The 14,917-nt window shown below is 55.4% G+C and overlaps 6 protein-coding genes across 6 annotated transcripts; 3 read left to right on the forward strand and 3 right to left on the reverse strand.

Moving 5' to 3' along the window:
* Positions 1–503: 503 nt before the first annotated feature.
* BDP81DRAFT_378498 (cytochrome P450) lies at positions 504–3,251 on the forward strand. Its single transcript, XM_060586797.1, has 6 exons — positions 504–1,215; positions 1,280–1,371; positions 1,445–1,529; positions 1,599–2,273; positions 2,404–2,801; positions 2,930–3,251. The coding sequence occupies exons 1-6, from the start codon at positions 939–941 to the stop codon at positions 2,972–2,974; spliced, it is 1,572 nt and encodes a 523-aa protein (XP_060442892.1). The 5' UTR covers positions 504–938; the 3' UTR covers positions 2,975–3,251.
* BDP81DRAFT_432519 (fungal Zn binuclear cluster domain-containing protein) lies at positions 3,149–5,213 on the reverse strand. Its single transcript, XM_060590792.1, has 4 exons — positions 4,881–5,213; positions 4,534–4,786; positions 4,252–4,457; positions 3,149–4,109 (listed from the first exon to the last, which is right to left on the reverse strand). Exons 1-4 carry the CDS (start codon positions 4,956–4,958, stop codon positions 3,294–3,296), a joined length of 1,353 nt encoding a protein of 450 aa, XP_060442893.1. The 5' UTR covers positions 4,959–5,213; the 3' UTR covers positions 3,149–3,293.
* A 2,210-nt stretch (positions 5,214–7,423) lies between these two features.
* Positions 7,424–8,458, reverse strand: BDP81DRAFT_493528 (uncharacterized protein; the record flags this gene model as incomplete). Its single annotated transcript, XM_060595358.1, has 1 exon — positions 7,424–8,458. One exon carries the CDS (start codon positions 8,456–8,458, stop codon positions 7,424–7,426), a length of 1,035 nt encoding a protein of 344 aa, XP_060442894.1.
* A 981-nt stretch (positions 8,459–9,439) lies between these two features.
* BDP81DRAFT_353018 (mitochondrial ribosomal protein L27-domain-containing protein) lies at positions 9,440–10,326 on the forward strand. Its single transcript, XM_060586237.1, has 2 exons — positions 9,440–9,872; positions 10,004–10,326. Exons 1-2 carry the CDS (start codon positions 9,681–9,683, stop codon positions 10,121–10,123), a joined length of 312 nt encoding a protein of 103 aa, XP_060442895.1. The 5' UTR covers positions 9,440–9,680; the 3' UTR covers positions 10,124–10,326.
* BDP81DRAFT_432523 (uncharacterized protein) lies at positions 10,121–13,743 on the reverse strand. The gene is made up of 3 exons (XM_060590793.1): positions 13,320–13,743; positions 12,156–13,184; positions 10,121–12,100 (listed from the first exon to the last, which is right to left on the reverse strand). Exons 1-3 carry the CDS (start codon positions 13,395–13,397, stop codon positions 10,520–10,522), a joined length of 2,688 nt encoding a protein of 895 aa, XP_060442896.1. The 5' UTR covers positions 13,398–13,743; the 3' UTR covers positions 10,121–10,519.
* BDP81DRAFT_378509 (Pre-rRNA-processing protein TSR2-domain-containing protein) lies at positions 13,723–14,849 on the forward strand (the record flags this gene model as incomplete). The annotated part of the gene is made up of 2 exons (XM_060586798.1): positions 13,723–14,185; positions 14,251–14,849. The coding sequence occupies exons 1-2, from the start codon at positions 14,158–14,160 to the stop codon at positions 14,847–14,849; spliced, it is 627 nt and encodes a 208-aa protein (XP_060442897.1). The 5' UTR covers positions 13,723–14,157.
* Positions 14,850–14,917: the final 68 nt, after the last annotated feature.

Here is a 14,917-nt window from a genome sequence, read left to right on the forward strand (position 1 = left end):
TAAGTAAACGGCGAATCGGAGGGCCTTGGCGGCAGCAGTTCCCGCTGTCCCCGCTGGCACCGTCTGCCATCTGGGGCAGTACGGGATGCATCACGTGACCTGATACTATGTGCACCTTGATGTGTGTTACCTAAGGTACCTTGCCTTAGGTAAGCTAGTCAACTCCATGCAGACAGATGATTCGGATGACATAATGCATCCGTCGATTTGGCAAAGGGTGGGGCCGACTTTTGCTTCCGAACGGGACTCGGTATCCTAAACCGGCCTCTGGCCACGAAATTGATCCGGCTCGCCACCCGTCACTAATTCCCGGGCCCCCGACCCGTCTAGGCGGTGCAATCTGAGACGAATGTCGGTTCGTCCCAGCGTGCATCCCATACGAGACGGCCCCACAATGCGAACACGAACCCGATCATCCATGCATTGACAACTACAACCACAACCACACACACCTATTGTCAATCTCGACCACCCCTACTCCCCGCCAAAACCACCATCGATCTGCATTGCTAAACATCGCGGCAACTAGGCATATCCTACGCGAGTGCTACCGTCCACCAATCCATCAATGTGGGGCCTTGACACCGCCGTCTCTAATCAGAGGAGCAAGAATTGCGCTTATGCGGGGAGGGGGATGTTTAGTGAACGACTCGTCTCCCTCCCCAGCGTCATACCCGCGCTGGATCCCCAAGCCAGGGGCTAGCTAGCGATGGAGGAGCAGCAACATGGTATACAACCGGTCTCTAGGCGAACCCATCCGCACCGTTGCACTGTAGTGTGCGGAGGTGCGTGGGTATGGTCGACGATGAGACGACTACATAAAAGACTGGACACCCTTCAGGACCCCTTCAATGAGTTCGAAGTTCGTCCGTACTCAGCCCCTCACATCCGGTCCTCCTCCCACCATCTCACCGCTGTGAAAGACCACTCGCCACAATATGGCAAACGCAACCGACCCCGTCGCCGCCGCCGGCACACTCGACCCTCATCTATCGCAGCACTGGCCAGCAGCGACAGCCGGCCTCGTCTTCATCGTCTTCACCCTCCTCGCACAGAGCTTTTTCAAGGTCGACCCCGTAGCCCACGTGCCCGTCGTAGGAAAGGGCGGGAAATGGACGCGCAGAAAAGCGTATCTTGCAGGCAAGGGGCCGCAGCTGTACGCCGATGGGTATAAGCAGTTCAAGGACAGCATCTTCCGCATCACGACGTCCAAGAGTGAGTTTGCAGGAATAGGTCAAGACTATGTTGACAGTGACTTGCGCTGACTTACACGCCTTAGAGGAGGATACCATTTGCGTGCCTCCCAAGTACCTCCCCGAGTTGAAGAAGGTCCCCGACGATGTCATCAGCTTCACGAGGGCCATTGACGAGGTATGCGAAGAGCCGACCCTCTTCTTATCCCCTAGACTTTGCAAATAGTTCTAAATACTAACTTGACCAAAAGTCCATGCAAGTCAAATACACCCAAATCTCAAACGACATGCCCATCATTATCCACGCCGTGAGAGCGTCCTTGACCCCAGCTCTACGTGCGTACCGCCTTCACCCATCTCCCAATATCAAAGACCTCCTCCCAAAACTAACACCCCCCTAAACAGCCCGCCTCAACGAAGGCATCTCAGACGAAGTAATCGACTCCATGCGCCTCGAACTCCCCCAATCCCCCTCCTGGACCGAAATCAACATCAACGCCAAACTCCTCCGCATCATCGCAATGGTCTCGGGCCGCGTCTTCATCGGCTCCGAGCTCTGCCGCGACGAACGCTACCTCGACGCCTCAATCTCCTACACCGTAGACCTCATGACCGCAGTCCACGTCATCGCCCTCGTCCCCTCCTTCCTCCGCCCCCTGGTAGCCTCCTGGCTGCCCACCACAAAGAAGCTCTACAAGCGCCTCGCCGACGCCGAAGCCGTCTTCCGCCCCATCGTCACAGCCCGCAAGGAGGCCGCCACGAGGGACGATTACCGCGAGCCCGATGATATGCTCCAGTGGATCCTCAACGCGCAGTCGAAATTCGGGGAGCTGAGTGATCGCGAGCTTGCGTTGGCGCAGCTGGGGATTAGCTTTGCTGCGATTCATACCACGTCCATGACGACGCTGAATGCGGTGTACTGGCTTGCGGCGAAGCCTGAGATTGCCCCCTTACTCCGGGACGATATTCAGAAGGCTCTCGTCGAGTCTGGTGGGAAGTTTACGAGCAGCGCGCTGCAGAATATGAAGAAGCTGGATAGCTTTCTCAAGGAGGTGATGCGCGTGAACCCGATTTCAGCAGGTAGGTACTCACTCTTCACACACGCACCCACTTCCTATGGGGAACCACAGACTTGGCCTTTCATCCGGTCTAACACCCCCCCTCCAAAAAAAAATTCCCATCAAAAACTGAACCTTTCACCCCTTTTTAGCCTCCTTCACCCGCAAAGTCCTTAAAAACGTAACCCTCCCCAACGGCCAAACCATCCCCGAAGGAATGTTCATCGAGGTCCCCGCCGGCGGCATGAACAACGACCCCGAAATCTTCCCCGACCCAGAAACCTTCGACCCCTTGCGCTTCTACAAGCTCCGCGAGGCAAAAGAGCTCGCCACCTCGGGCACCAAGGCGGCAGAGGTCGTCATGCAGGCCCAGTTCGTCAGCGTCGGCACCACGCACTTGACGTTCGGGTACGGCAAACACGCCTGCCCGGGGAGGTTTTTCGCGGTGAATGAGATTAAGATGATTATGGCGAGTATTATCTGCAATTACGAGGTGAAGCTGCCGGAGGGCGTGACGGAGAGATATGAGAATTTGGCTTTTGGCGCTGCTGTGAGTTTCCCTTTTTCCCCCCTTTTTCCCCCCTTTTTCCCTTTTTTTTCCATTAAAAAGCCTCGATCTAGGGGATATGATTATCCTGCGACATGGAATGGAGTGATGCTGACGTGGACTGCTGCTAGACTGTTCCGGATCCCAAGAAGACAATCATGATCAGGAAGCTGTAAGTGGGCATTAGTGAAGATTGTGATACGGATACGGATACGAATTCGGAGAGGGATGATGAACTTTGCAGCAATGCGTTACTGTCACTCGAGAAGAGTGCGGAGTAACGAGCGATTTACTTTTTGAGTCATGGCCAGACCCTGCCAGCCTTCCTTATCAACCAAGTCCATCATCTGAAAATTTGGCAACATCCAATGTACATATAGCGCTTGAAATTTCCGTGATGCTTCTGGACTTGTATCCTTTTTTTTTTTTTTTTTTTTGAGATTTACGTTCAAGGGTCTGTTATAGACGGTATACTAGGAATGGGGGGGTATCAATTCAAACTTCCATATCGTCAACGTCAATCCTCTCAACCACGCTCCGCTTCGGCCACTCAATCCACGGCTTCCACTCGTCGTCCAACGTCCTCTCAATCAAGCGCATCACCGCGCTACTCCACCCGTCGCAAAGCCAGTCGGTCTTCTCACACGGCTTCGCCAGAGCGGCGTAGTGCGCCAGGATGACGAGCGCGGTAGAGTGCCCGCTGGCCACCATGTCGATAAACATGGCGGGCAGGGTAGCCGACCACCCCCACACCCCGCCGGGCTTCTCCCCCGCGCCCTTGCTCATCTGGTGCGCCCTCCGCAGCCCCTCCAGCGCCAGCACGCAGACGGACTGCGGGTTGATGACGTCGGTGAAGGACGCGGGCACCTCTCTCGCCAGCGAGGTGATGGCGTCGAGGCGCTTCTGGAAGGCCGACGTCGATACCCAGCCGCCCTGCGTCAGCACGGGCGGACGCAGCAGGGCGTCGAGGGGACCTCCGCGCTGCCTCCATGCCTCGATGGGCTGGAAGTCGAGGATGCCCTTGACGCCGTGAAGGAGGGAAAAGGACTGCGAGACGTCGCTGAGCGTGATTTGCCTGCCGAAGCCCTCGCTGTGTGCCACGGAGCAGATGCTGACAATGAAGATAAGCGTCGCCAGGAAGAAGTAGGCCTCGCAGTTGTCCTTGTTGATGTCGTTTAGACGGAGGGCGAAGAAGCGCAGTGCCTCATTCTGGTGGTTCACCGAGATGATGTCGTACTTTTTCCGCTCTTGCGGGTGGATGTGTGCGTAATGGAGGGCGGATAAGGCCAACAGGCCGTGCATGAGGAATTTCTGTTGTTGAGTTGTGGTGTTAGCAAGACGAACTGGTTCGCAAACCTCGAATCGTTCCATTTCACCCACCACCTCTCCACGGCAGAAGAAGAGGGGTGGAACGAAAGCACAGTTGGCCCGTTGGGGTAAGGTTCTGACATACGTGAGAGCAAGCCATCTCGGGTATAGCCGTCTTCCAGAGCTCTTCGGTACAGGCATCTTTTGGCAGGACGTGCCGGGTACTGGTGCTGTAGTGGTGCATCAGGCGTAAACTCTGTAGCCAATCCTCCGAGAGATCCCAGGGATCTGCGGCGGGGTTGCGAGGATCTGGCGCCGCTTCACCCCCGGGATAGGGAGGAGTGCTTCTCACTGAGGAGACGAGGTTAATTCTCTAGTTCTGAGCAGATGCCAAGGGTCTGTGAGATTGAGATTGATCATATCATACCTGCTGTGTTGGGGGTGAGACCTGCTTCACTCGCCGCTTCTTGCACGCCATGATTTGACTGCTGCGAAGACGAGGTGGACGAGGTTGTCACCCCCGCTGCCGCGGCCTGAATGGGTGCGTATCGTTGCGCATTCTGAGCAAGCTTGGCTGCGGCGGGTGGCGTGAGAGGCGCCGTTACCGATGCGGGACGGTCGAGTAGACTGCAGTGTGCCCCATGGGCAACACACTTCTGACACGGTCGTTCCTCGTCACACTACACGAGACACACACACAAAGAAACATGAGTTCATGTCTATACGTAGAGCGGGAAAACAGAGTCGCGTCGAACACCAGGGACGTTATCGTACCTTGACACGACGTGCTTTGCAGCGCTGGCAACCGTTCCTCGACTTTTTGTGACCGAGGCGCCTTGTACGCTTCTCCATGGGCGCGCGCGCGCGATGCCGGCACGGGCTAAGGGTGGTGGACAAGGGGTGTTTGAGGTACACCGTTGGTTGGATTTGTGGTGGAGAGATAATACACCGTGGATTCCGTGGGAACTGGAAGTGTCGAAGCGGGTTCGGGTTCGTAAGATGGCCGCGTGGGTGAAAGGGTTGGAAATGGCCAGGACTCACTCAGCAGAGAAATGAGGGAGAACAATGAAAGAAAAAGAGAATGCGAACGGCCAATGCACTGACTACGAAGGACGTCGCCCAATAAGGGCCGGTATTTGCCGAATACGGGGGGGGATTTCGTAAGTCAATTACGAGGGGGCCATTGAGGGAAACGAGGAACCTGACCACCTCAAGCTTCAAGGTCGCCTGCCGGGGGCTGTCCACAGGGCGCAGGTCGCTTGGCTGCTGCTGCTGGGGAAACTCTTGCAGATCAAACCGCCAGTCGTCACGCTAAGACTGTGGGGGAAACGCCGGTGGAACCGCTGAAGCAGCACGAGATACGAATGCGGTCTCACTAATGCGAATCCGAGGTTTCCTCGACGAGTGCCGCGGGGGAATAACACTCGGAGACTCAAACACAATCCTGAATCTACGCTATAAGGCTGAGAACCCGGGGCACTTGTCGACTCTTTCAAGAAGGCGAATGTTACCCGGACTGAATCATTTCAAAACTCTCTTTTTTTTAATGTGGGTAAAACCCGCGTACCTTATTTCTACGAGATCTGGTAGCCTTGTTCAACGACACGCACTGCATGGATGGAGTCCGTTCAATAATACCTTCTACAAGGGGGATTCGAACCCGAGACCTTCAAAAATCAAAATCACCGGGGGTCGAGCAGCTGGCGCGGAGGTCGGGAGTGAGCAGTCCCAACTGTTACGCCAAACGGTCTCCTCATCCGATGGTGACAGAAAGAAGCAAAAAACTAACCCATAGACCATGCCCAGCCGGTGACTGTGTGGCTCCTTCCCTCCAAGTCACCTGCTTCCATCAACGCCACTACAGTCAGAACAATATCAATGTTTGTCTCGGCAGGAACAGCGAGTGGCTCCTACTTTACTTGTCTTTCTTTCCCTCCACCTCGTTTTGAACCACGACTGAGCACGTAATCGATCCAACAGTCTACAGTGTGTCTCACGGCTCGGAGGACTCATCGTTTATGTGACCCTCGACAACATCGGAGCTGGACATTTTCAAGATCCCGAAGACTGGGGTATCGACCCTGCTACTACATACCTGCATAGAAATGGCAAGACACGGCTGCACGGCACTCGGCATCCTCTCAGCCCATAGCCCACTCGAGTCTCACCTCCATCATTTTCCTACCCGGGTCTAAACTACTACTGGCGCATCTCGCTCTTGAGAACAACGCGGCTGTGACGCGGTTCAATGGTGCCTAAATACTAGCTTTCATACTACATACTAGGACCTCGCAATCTGGGTGGATGCGACGCCGTTGGTGTTCACCCTGATGCCTCCATATTGGTGGGTATAAAGTCAAGCTGACTACCTTTGCTACGGCAGCCGCTCACGAAAGCTACTGTTGTTCTCTCTAGGCTGTGGTACAAAGAGATATAAAGTTAGGCGGCTGGTGAGTCCTTTTACTTCTGTCTGATTCTTGAGCCACTGCTTAGTTCTCTTTTCCCTTTACTTATAATCGCTTGTCCTCTGGCTCGCTGTGCATCTACATGCTAGAGCCAACGTATCCGTGGACAAATACGTTAGATCGACCGGGGACCACCTAACGACCGTTTAGGTTTTCTAACTCTACGGATTGATGTATTGAACCATAACCGATACCGTTGTTTGCCAACCAAGCCCATCGTAGATCCCGGTCCTATACTTCAAGTCTATACCGGTCCTTCCCAGATTGAAGGCAACAGCTGAGGCACTTGATATGAAAGTCTCAGGGCATGAAGTTATTTAGGTCCTCGGGCTGAGACTCTTGCCGCCGCCCATGAGGACAATACGGTAAATTGAGCTGCTATACACCAGTGCCCGAGCCATGACCCAACCCCGAGTCTCATTTCCCATCCTGTGACCCTATGGTTATGCCATCTAGTTATGTCAGGCCTTAGTCATTAAGATCGTGGCCTTGCCTAACAATAGGCAGACTTTTGATAGATACATGGAAGAATTCTCATTGCTTTCCGGAACTCATTTTACGGTCACGACACATGGAGAGATCCGCGACTGACGCGGAAAGCCATTATTCTCTAGAGAGCCTACGCATTCAGAGATACACACCTCATTTATGGGAGAGGATGGGGCCTCACTGGTTACTTTGCACGGTGCTCTCATAATAATATTCGATCTATTTTTATTCCTATTCCCATCTCCTTTTCCAATTCCCACCGTGATCCATACTTTCCCAACCTAGCTCAAGAAACGATACATAGCGCTACTTCCTACCTCCCAGCAACCCGCTGTCCAAGTAACAGTGTTCGATCTAAGGTACCTAGGGCTTCGGGCCTTGTACCGAAGGGAAATTGTAAGTCTTCTTCTCGCCCGCAGAGCGAGGAAGGCACTCAATCTTGAAACACGATTCATCATCTTGCTTGGAACAACTTGGGCAAGAGGAAGGCTCAAAAGGTGGAAAGTCGTCGTCAGATTTAAACCTGCTAATGATGTGGTTGAAGCAGTACGTCTCTCCAGGCTGGGCTTGGTCGATGAACTCGTTGATCCCCACAATCGGATCATAATATTTCGTGAGCATGGGAATGACCGCAACAAGAATATCCCGAAACTCATCACCATCCTCCGGCATATCGATATCGATGTTGAGACTGCTGAGGCTGGTAAAGACGTCTCGAAGGCAGTGCTGCCAGACGGACGTGTTCTGAACGTACTGATCGTACCGTAACTGATCCTGCTTCTCCACCTGCTGCCCGTTGTAGATCCGGATCACCTCCCTGGCGTCGTCGAGCTCGGCCTTCAGGCTCGCATACTCTTCCCGGAGCTTGCCGACTTCTTTGGCGAGGCGGATTCTCGCGGCGCTCTCCTTCTTCCACCATTCTCTGGCAATCGCGGGCTGGCGCTGGCTGTTGTCTTCCCGCTGCTGGTGGAGTTGAAATTCGAGCGCTAGTCTCTGCTGCATGCGTCGGAGCTTTGCGGCCTCGGCGTCCAGTCTGCTCTTGGATTCTGCGTCTGCGTTGGCTGCATGTGTGCCAGTGGAGGCATCACGGAAGTCAGAGTCCTCGATCCCGAATGGGTTGGCCAGCGGTCTGCGCTCCGACTGCGCTCTATCGATAGAGTCGAAGACTTGCGGGGTTGCTTGGAATTGCTGGTATGGCTGCTGCGACTGGGGTGCGCCGCTGTCTGAACTCGCAAAGAACGGTCCTTTGGGGCCCGTGATTTGCTGACCGAAGTTGCCTCCAGTGAATGGGCTGTTTCCCCTAGAAAAGCTCGACAGGTTGAGAGAACCAGTGGGAGGCGATGCGGGGAGCGTCATGGTAGACATGGCGCCTAACTGGGGAGATTGCATTGGAGGCATGTTCAACTGATGGAAGATGGATGGAGATGAAGTTGCTGAAGAGGTGTTATGGACCGCTAGTTGTTGAAAGGGAGTCGTAGGTATGGATCCGGAGGGCCTGGGTCGAAGGCCCTGTCCTCCTTGACTGCCGGCTCCGGTATTGGTATTCATCTTGATGCCGCTGGATAGTGACTGACTGCAATGAATGTTGCAGAAGAAAGTTTGATGGGAGAATGTCGAAATGAGGGCAGTATATAAAGTTAGATCGCGTCGACTTTGTGAATTGAACTACTCCTAGAAGATTTGTCTACTTCATTCCGGAAGATGGAATCTGAAAGACCAGGCCTCATTGAGCAATGTACCTAGATTCACATGTGTCTAACGACAGCCGGTCACTTGACAAAGAAACGCTACATTTACAAAGAGGAATGTGGTTATAAAACATCAGGAGCTTCAAACCCACGTTGGATGAGTTCCAAATCCCTTGTCATTTTGAGACATCGGCCTTTGAGGTATGAAGAACATGGCAGAAGCCAACTTACCCTGAGACAAGTGAACACTCATAATCTCCAAGACTGACACAGTTTTGAGTGGTATGCACTTGAGTATCAAGCATCAGAATAATGCTCTGATACTTTAAGCCTGGAGCTCCAAGAAGCGAATAGAACTGGAGTCTAGTCTCTCGGTTTCATAGGATATGTCGGCCTGTACCCTAAGCTATCGAAATGAAGCATGGAAATATGACTGCATTGTATTGTTGGTTAGATTGTAGCAAGGAGGGTCTGCTCACCGTTACTTTCCTCCCTACCGGTGGCATAGAAGCAGTCACGGAGGACCCCGAGTATAGACCCACTTAATCGGTGCCGAATTTCTGACAGAACATGCCAAGTCCGTGCACCCAGAGCGAACTGGTCTCCACTTAAAAGCCGCACCAGAAACCGACAGGGACCTTCATCGGCCAAAGGGCCAACCCTTAATCCGTTGCAATCGCGCATCGCCAAAATTTCGGGTCCTGCACCATACCAAGCTACCCATTGCACCACTACCAACCCGGAGCCTCCTACGAAACGAGGTAAAGGCGAACCCTCGAACAGCAAACCGACGAAGCAACAAGCGTACACGATACTGGTCAATTGACCCTCAACCCAGCCCCAGCCCAGCCCAGCCCGATCACACACACCAAGAATCCTCCCCCACCCCGAGCTCGGGAAAGAGCCGACACCGACAACCCAAACCGCCCAACATGAGACCCTCACCCGTCCTCCAGGTCCTGAAATACAGGCACCTGAAGCTGACGACCAAGGACGTCAACAAGGGCTTCTACAAGGGAAATCGCACGGGCGCCATGGGTCGCCACACAAAGTACGGTGGCTACGTGATTGAGTGGCACAAGGTGCGGACGTACGTCGTGCCGGAGGGCTTGAAGGATTTCAAGGTAAGGGACAGACAGCAAACCTATGGCGCATCCCCCGTTGCTTCATGAGAGCGATGGGATGGGGCCGTATATGGTAGACAAAAACGTTTTGGAGACTGTCTGGCTGACTTGGTAATGTGACAACTTTGTAGCTCACGCCATTCGTCTCCGATGCTGTGCGGCCCCTGAGGGGAGCCTACGCCACGAAAGAAGGTCCCCGCGACCCCAAGCTTTACCTCGAGAACTGGAAGCAAGTGAACGGTGTGGATTAAGGGGTGGAGTCCAGCTTCGTGGGAGGATCAATAAGAAGAAGAAGAAGAAGAAGAAGGAAGGCGTAAGAGAGCGAGACACGAGAGTCCGCTGATCGACGACGAGAGGTCGACGAATCCGAAAACAGGGGGGGGCAGAAACACATATTCTCCCCCCAAACAAGAGTGTACAAGAGCTGTATATACCCTCGACGCTGTAACAATATGTAACAAAAAAACACATATCCAACAACATTGCAGAAGGGTCTCGCAGAGTGTTAGGGTTCGTGAATGAGACCCAATGGCGAGAGAACAAGCCCCGCCAAAAGGGGAAGGTCTTGGAACTATGACGATGAAGGTTTGTATACACACTACAATTGAAGCTTTTTTATATCCTGTTCTTATTTACACAGTAAAGTCTCATACAGTCTGCTCCAACCCCCCACCATTAACAACCTCCTTCCCCTTCCCCTTGGCGAGGGGCAAATCCTCCGCCGCCGTGACAAAGTTCTCCAACGGCGGCCTCTTACTCTCAGTCTCTCCTGCTGCGGGAACCTGGGTGCTGGCCTCGGAAGCCGAAACCCCGTTCCCATTGACCCCATCAGTCGCATCCGTGTCCGTCCGGTTCAGCTGCGGCATGGGGCTAATCGGCCGGCTATCAGCGCCCGACATGAGCGTCACCATACTCGCCGTCTCAGCGTCCTTCTTGCCGAGACTGAACGGCAGCGCAATGCCGTCGAGGAACGGCCGCTTGCCTGCGACGCCAGTGCCGCCGGGGATGAAATCCGGGTTAAGGTGGTTTCCGTCGGCGGCGGCCTGCTCATTATGCTTCTCTTGTTCCTTCCTCTTCTCAATGAGAGCCGCTACCGGCGTTGCATCTTCCACCGCCGTCGTCTGGGAATCTTCCACCTGAAAGGGATCCGGCGTCTCCTCCTCCTCCGTCTGGTGCTCGTCCCGCACGAACCGTCGTTTACTGCCCGTAGGCGAAGCAAGCGGTGCAGGATCCTGATGCTCAATATCCTCAAACGACCTCGCTCCCTCGCCGCCCCTCGGCGAAGTCTGCGACTCCCGCGTCTGCTGCGACGTCCTGCCCGCGGCAGCGGCGGCATCGGAATCGGCCCTCTTCTCCCTCTTCGTCGTCGTCTCGTCGTGCTTCGAGCCCCAGAGCGACCACAGCGCCAATCCGATACTCTTGGTCTTCTTCCTGTCCACCAGCTCATCCGACGCCTTCCGTCGACCGGCCAGCGCCGTGGGCGGGGGCTGCTCGCCGTCGCCGAAATCCATGTACCCGTCCGCCAGGTCCTTGATGATGCTCTTGTGGACCTTGGCCTTTGCGCTCGAGAATTTCTTGTCAAAGGTGGCTTTGGTGTCGAGCCACCGCCTCACGGGCGTGGGCCTGACGACGCCGACCTCTTCCGACTTCATGATGCAGCCGTCTAGCTCAGATTCAGGGGGTAAGTCGGAGACGACGCCGCGGGTGCTGATCTTTTGCCGGATCATGTGCTTCTTGAAAGGCGGTAACGGCATGCCCGCCTTCCCAACCAGTTCCGGAGGCCCCGCGTTCTCCGTCTGGTCGACCCCCTCCTTATCAGAATCCGACGCGGAGCTGGAAATCATGGAGATGTCATCGTCGTCCAGAATCTCAATCTCCGTCTGCTGCGCCCTCGCCAGCGCCCAGGCGCCAAACTGCGCGACCGCGCGGTACATGTGTTTCGCGGGCCGGGTGAAGCTGAGCGTCGGCGCCACGTGGCACAGGTCGTCCCAGACCTGGAGCTGCACATCCGTCGGCTTATACTGCTTCAGCTGCGCCATCCCCGCGTCGTCGAGGCCCGGCGGCGGGTATTTGGCGGGATTCGCGCACTTGTGCGCCACGTAGATTTGCTCGTCGCGTAGGACCTCGCCACCACCTACCATGATGAGTAGCGGGCAAAGGCCGCCCAGGGTAGGCTGCATTACCGGGCTGACCATTGGATGGGAGAGCAAGGCGTTGGTTGTGTACATCTACAGAGCCGTCAGTATATCCCGTGAGAGCGAGACAGCACGAAGAAAAGCTTACCTGGATCTGGTCCTTGACTGTGGTAAGCTTACCGTCAATAGTGACGGAAAGCTGCAAGGCCGTCTTTGTGGGATCCGCATTTCCATCAGAGTCAGACGTGCCCCCCAACGTCTCGTTGCCATCGCCCAGCGCAATCGGCGCAGCCTGCTTCCTCTCGAGCGTATTAAGCTTTGTGGCGCTCTTCTCCTTGCCCGCCCGCGCCTTGATGGCCTGCTCCCTCATCATCTCCATATCATCCTCGTTCGGCGGCGGCCAGCTCCTGGACGGCTTGTGGTGGAAGCCGGACGACGGGATATAGTCCATCTGGTTATCCCCCGAGACGCTGGGGAACGAGTGCGTGAGATCGACCCAGGGGCTAATGAGGACCGCACCCGCGGGTAAAGGAATACCCCGGTCTCGCAGGATACACAGCATCGAGAGCACCATGCCGCCGCCGGCCGAGTCGCCCGCCAGCACGATGGTAGTCGGGTCCTGGACGGTGAGGAGGTAGAGGTAGGCCGCAAGACAATCCTGCAAACCGCAAGGGAACGGAAACTGCGGCGCGAGACGGTACCGCGGCGCGAGGACCCTCGCCTTCAGCTTGCGGGCGTGCCGCTGCATCTGGTAGCGGTGCTCGTCGACGCTGCCAAAGAAGTAGGCGCCGCCGTGGACGTAGAGCATCACCCTCTTCGTCTTGCCGTCGTTCTTCTTGCGCTCGTGGTAGTCTGCGCGCATCTCGATCCACTCGGCCTTGAGGGGGCTCTGCGGCTTCCGCCATTTCCACCACTTGCACCCCCCCACGGCTCGTATGCCTTGAGGTCCCAATTGTGCCGCAATCAGACCGGTCGATTTCTCGAGCTCGGTCTCGGGGATCTCGACATCTTCTACTTTGACCCATTGCGGGTGGGGAACCCATTGGGCTGTGAAGGCTTGGAGCTCCTCGACTGTGTGTTGGGCAGCGAATTCGAGGAAGGATCGGACGAGATGCAGGCCTTCGTCATAGGATAAGTGGGAGTTGGGCCCTCCCTTTGAGGTTTTTCGATTGAGGTACTGTGAGATTGAGGATCAGTCAATTGCTTCTTGAATTGCAGTAGCCATCGAAATCCCCGAGGGGGGTTGCATTGCGTATTCTGTGACATCAAATCCGGGGAAAGCTATGCGCTGGGGAATAGGGGAGAGACTCACATGTGAAAAGAGGGTGGATACGACGGTTGGCGTGACTGCCAACGACACCGAAGTGGTGTTGAGCTTCAACGGGTTCATGATTTCCTCGTTCTGGTCCTCCCTCACAGAGTAGAAAGCCGAAACGAGAATCTGCTGCAGCTCGCGCCCCTTCGACCTGCGGGACTTCTTGGCTTTTGAAAGCTCCCCCCTTTGACGAGAGCGGTGGACGATCCTATACGGTTTGTGGAACAGACCATCACGTCGCCGGAGCACAGAAGAAAGCCGTACCCTGAAACCTCCTCCCCCCTCCCCAGATGGCTAGAGCTCACTACCGGATTAGGGGACCGATGACATCACTTGCAGCGCCCAAGTGGATGAGCCAATGTCCGCTGGGCCTGGTCAACCGGCCGTAGCTTCATCACCAGCTGCCAGGATCATGAATAATGAGGAGACTGGCTGCTAAGATTACTTAGGCATGCGCTGATTTTATGAGATATTTCATAGGATTTAAGCGACATTTTGGACGCGGGCATTTGTCTGTCTTGAGAGAAGTTGCCCGGTGCTTAGGTGCTGGCAATTGGCGACCCAATTGTGCATCTCCAGCTGAGAGTTCCCTCCCGCACGGGGCCCTGGCATGCCTGGCTAGGCGCCGAGAGCGGGAACCGCCCGGGATGGGGTGGCCACGGTCCCCACACAGCACAATTGACAGTGCAAATCGTCGCATGCACTATCCATCCACCAGGGGGGGGGGAAAAAATTTGTGACCTGAACAAACTGTTACCGTACCCAAAATCTGCCCCTCCAAGATACCCCGCGAAAACAAGGTCAGTCAGTCGACTTTCACGCATCAAAGTCAAACATGGCAACCACCGCCCCCATCACGGCAGGCAAGTTCCCCTACACCAAATACAAACACCATCTACATTGAAACATCCTAACATCAGTGATGTAGAGGCCTGCCAATCAACCTTTGAACAAGCCGTCGCCCTCTCCCTCCACATGTGGCCCGCCCTCTCCCTCGCCGTCCAAAACCACTGGGGCGGCCCCGACTCCGCCGACAAACGAGACTGGTTCGCCGGCGCCGTCGCCGAAATCTTCCCAACTTTCACCAAAATCTCCGCCGCGGGCCAAGCCATGCCCGCCACCGCCGCCGCCGCCGCCGAGGAGCCCGATACGGGCTACGTCGAGACCATGCTGCTGCAGGTCATGCTGGACGAGTTCGAGGTCAACGTCGACGACGAGACGGGCTACGACGTCGCCGAGCAGATTGTCAAGCTGCGCGTCGAGTGCGCAAAGGGAAACTTTGCCGCCGTCGACGAGCTGCGCAACAAGTGGGAGAGCCGCAAGGGCGCTAAGGTGGAGGGGTTGTATAAAAAGGTGGAGGCCGGCGACCAGGATACCGATTGGGAGGACGACGACGACAGCGAGGAGGACGATGAAGACGACGTTGAGATGGACGACGCGCCTCAGCTCGTGCGTGCGCCAAAGGAGAAGCAAGAACCGGAGGTCGACGAAGACGGTTTCACCACGGTCACCAAGAAGAAGAGATAAAGGAATTGTCTTATAAGCAAAAAAGAAGCGAAGAGAGAGAGAGAGAGAGAAGAAATACCCCCTCCACC

The sequence above is a fragment of the Colletotrichum phormii genome (genome assembly GCF_030913505.1).
Source record: "Colletotrichum phormii strain CBS 102054 chromosome Unknown BDP81scaffold_15, whole genome shotgun sequence".
NCBI classification, from domain to species: Eukaryota; Fungi; Ascomycota; class Sordariomycetes; order Glomerellales; family Glomerellaceae; genus Colletotrichum; species Colletotrichum phormii.

Coding starts and splice junctions, on each gene's coding strand:
- BDP81DRAFT_378498 (XM_060586797.1), top strand. CDS start 939: ATGGCAAACGCAACCGACCCCGTCGCCGCCGCCGGCACACTCGACCCT. Junction 2,274..2,403: donor CGTGAACCCGATTTCAGCAG/GTAGGTACTCAC, acceptor ACCCCTTTTTAG/CCTCCTTCACCCGCAAAGTC. Junction 2,802..2,929: donor ATTTGGCTTTTGGCGCTGCT/GTGAGTTTCCCT, acceptor GACTGCTGCTAG/ACTGTTCCGGATCCCAAGAA.
- BDP81DRAFT_353018 (XM_060586237.1), top strand. CDS start 9,681: ATGAGACCCTCACCCGTCCTCCAGGTCCTGAAATACAGGCACCTGAAG. Junction 9,873..10,003: donor AGGGCTTGAAGGATTTCAAG/GTAAGGGACAGA, acceptor ACAACTTTGTAG/CTCACGCCATTCGTCTCCGA.
- BDP81DRAFT_432523 (XM_060590793.1), bottom strand. CDS start 13,397: ATGAACCCGTTGAAGCTCAACACCACTTCGGTGTCGTTGGCAGTCACG. Junction 13,185..13,319: donor TATCCACCCTCTTTTCACAT/GTGAGTCTCTCC, acceptor TCAATCTCACAG/TACCTCAATCGAAAAACCTC. Junction 12,101..12,155: donor CAGTCAAGGACCAGATCCAG/GTAAGCTTTTCT, acceptor ACGGCTCTGTAG/ATGTACACAACCAACGCCTT.
- BDP81DRAFT_432519 (XM_060590792.1), bottom strand. CDS start 4,958: ATGGAGAAGCGTACAAGGCGCCTCGGTCACAAAAAGTCGAGGAACGGT. Junction 4,787..4,880: donor GCAAAGCACGTCGTGTCAAG/GTACGATAACGT, acceptor TGTCTCGTGTAG/TGTGACGAGGAACGACCGTG. Junction 4,458..4,533: donor TCTCACCCCCAACACAGCAG/GTATGATATGAT, acceptor TCGTCTCCTCAG/TGAGAAGCACTCCTCCCTAT.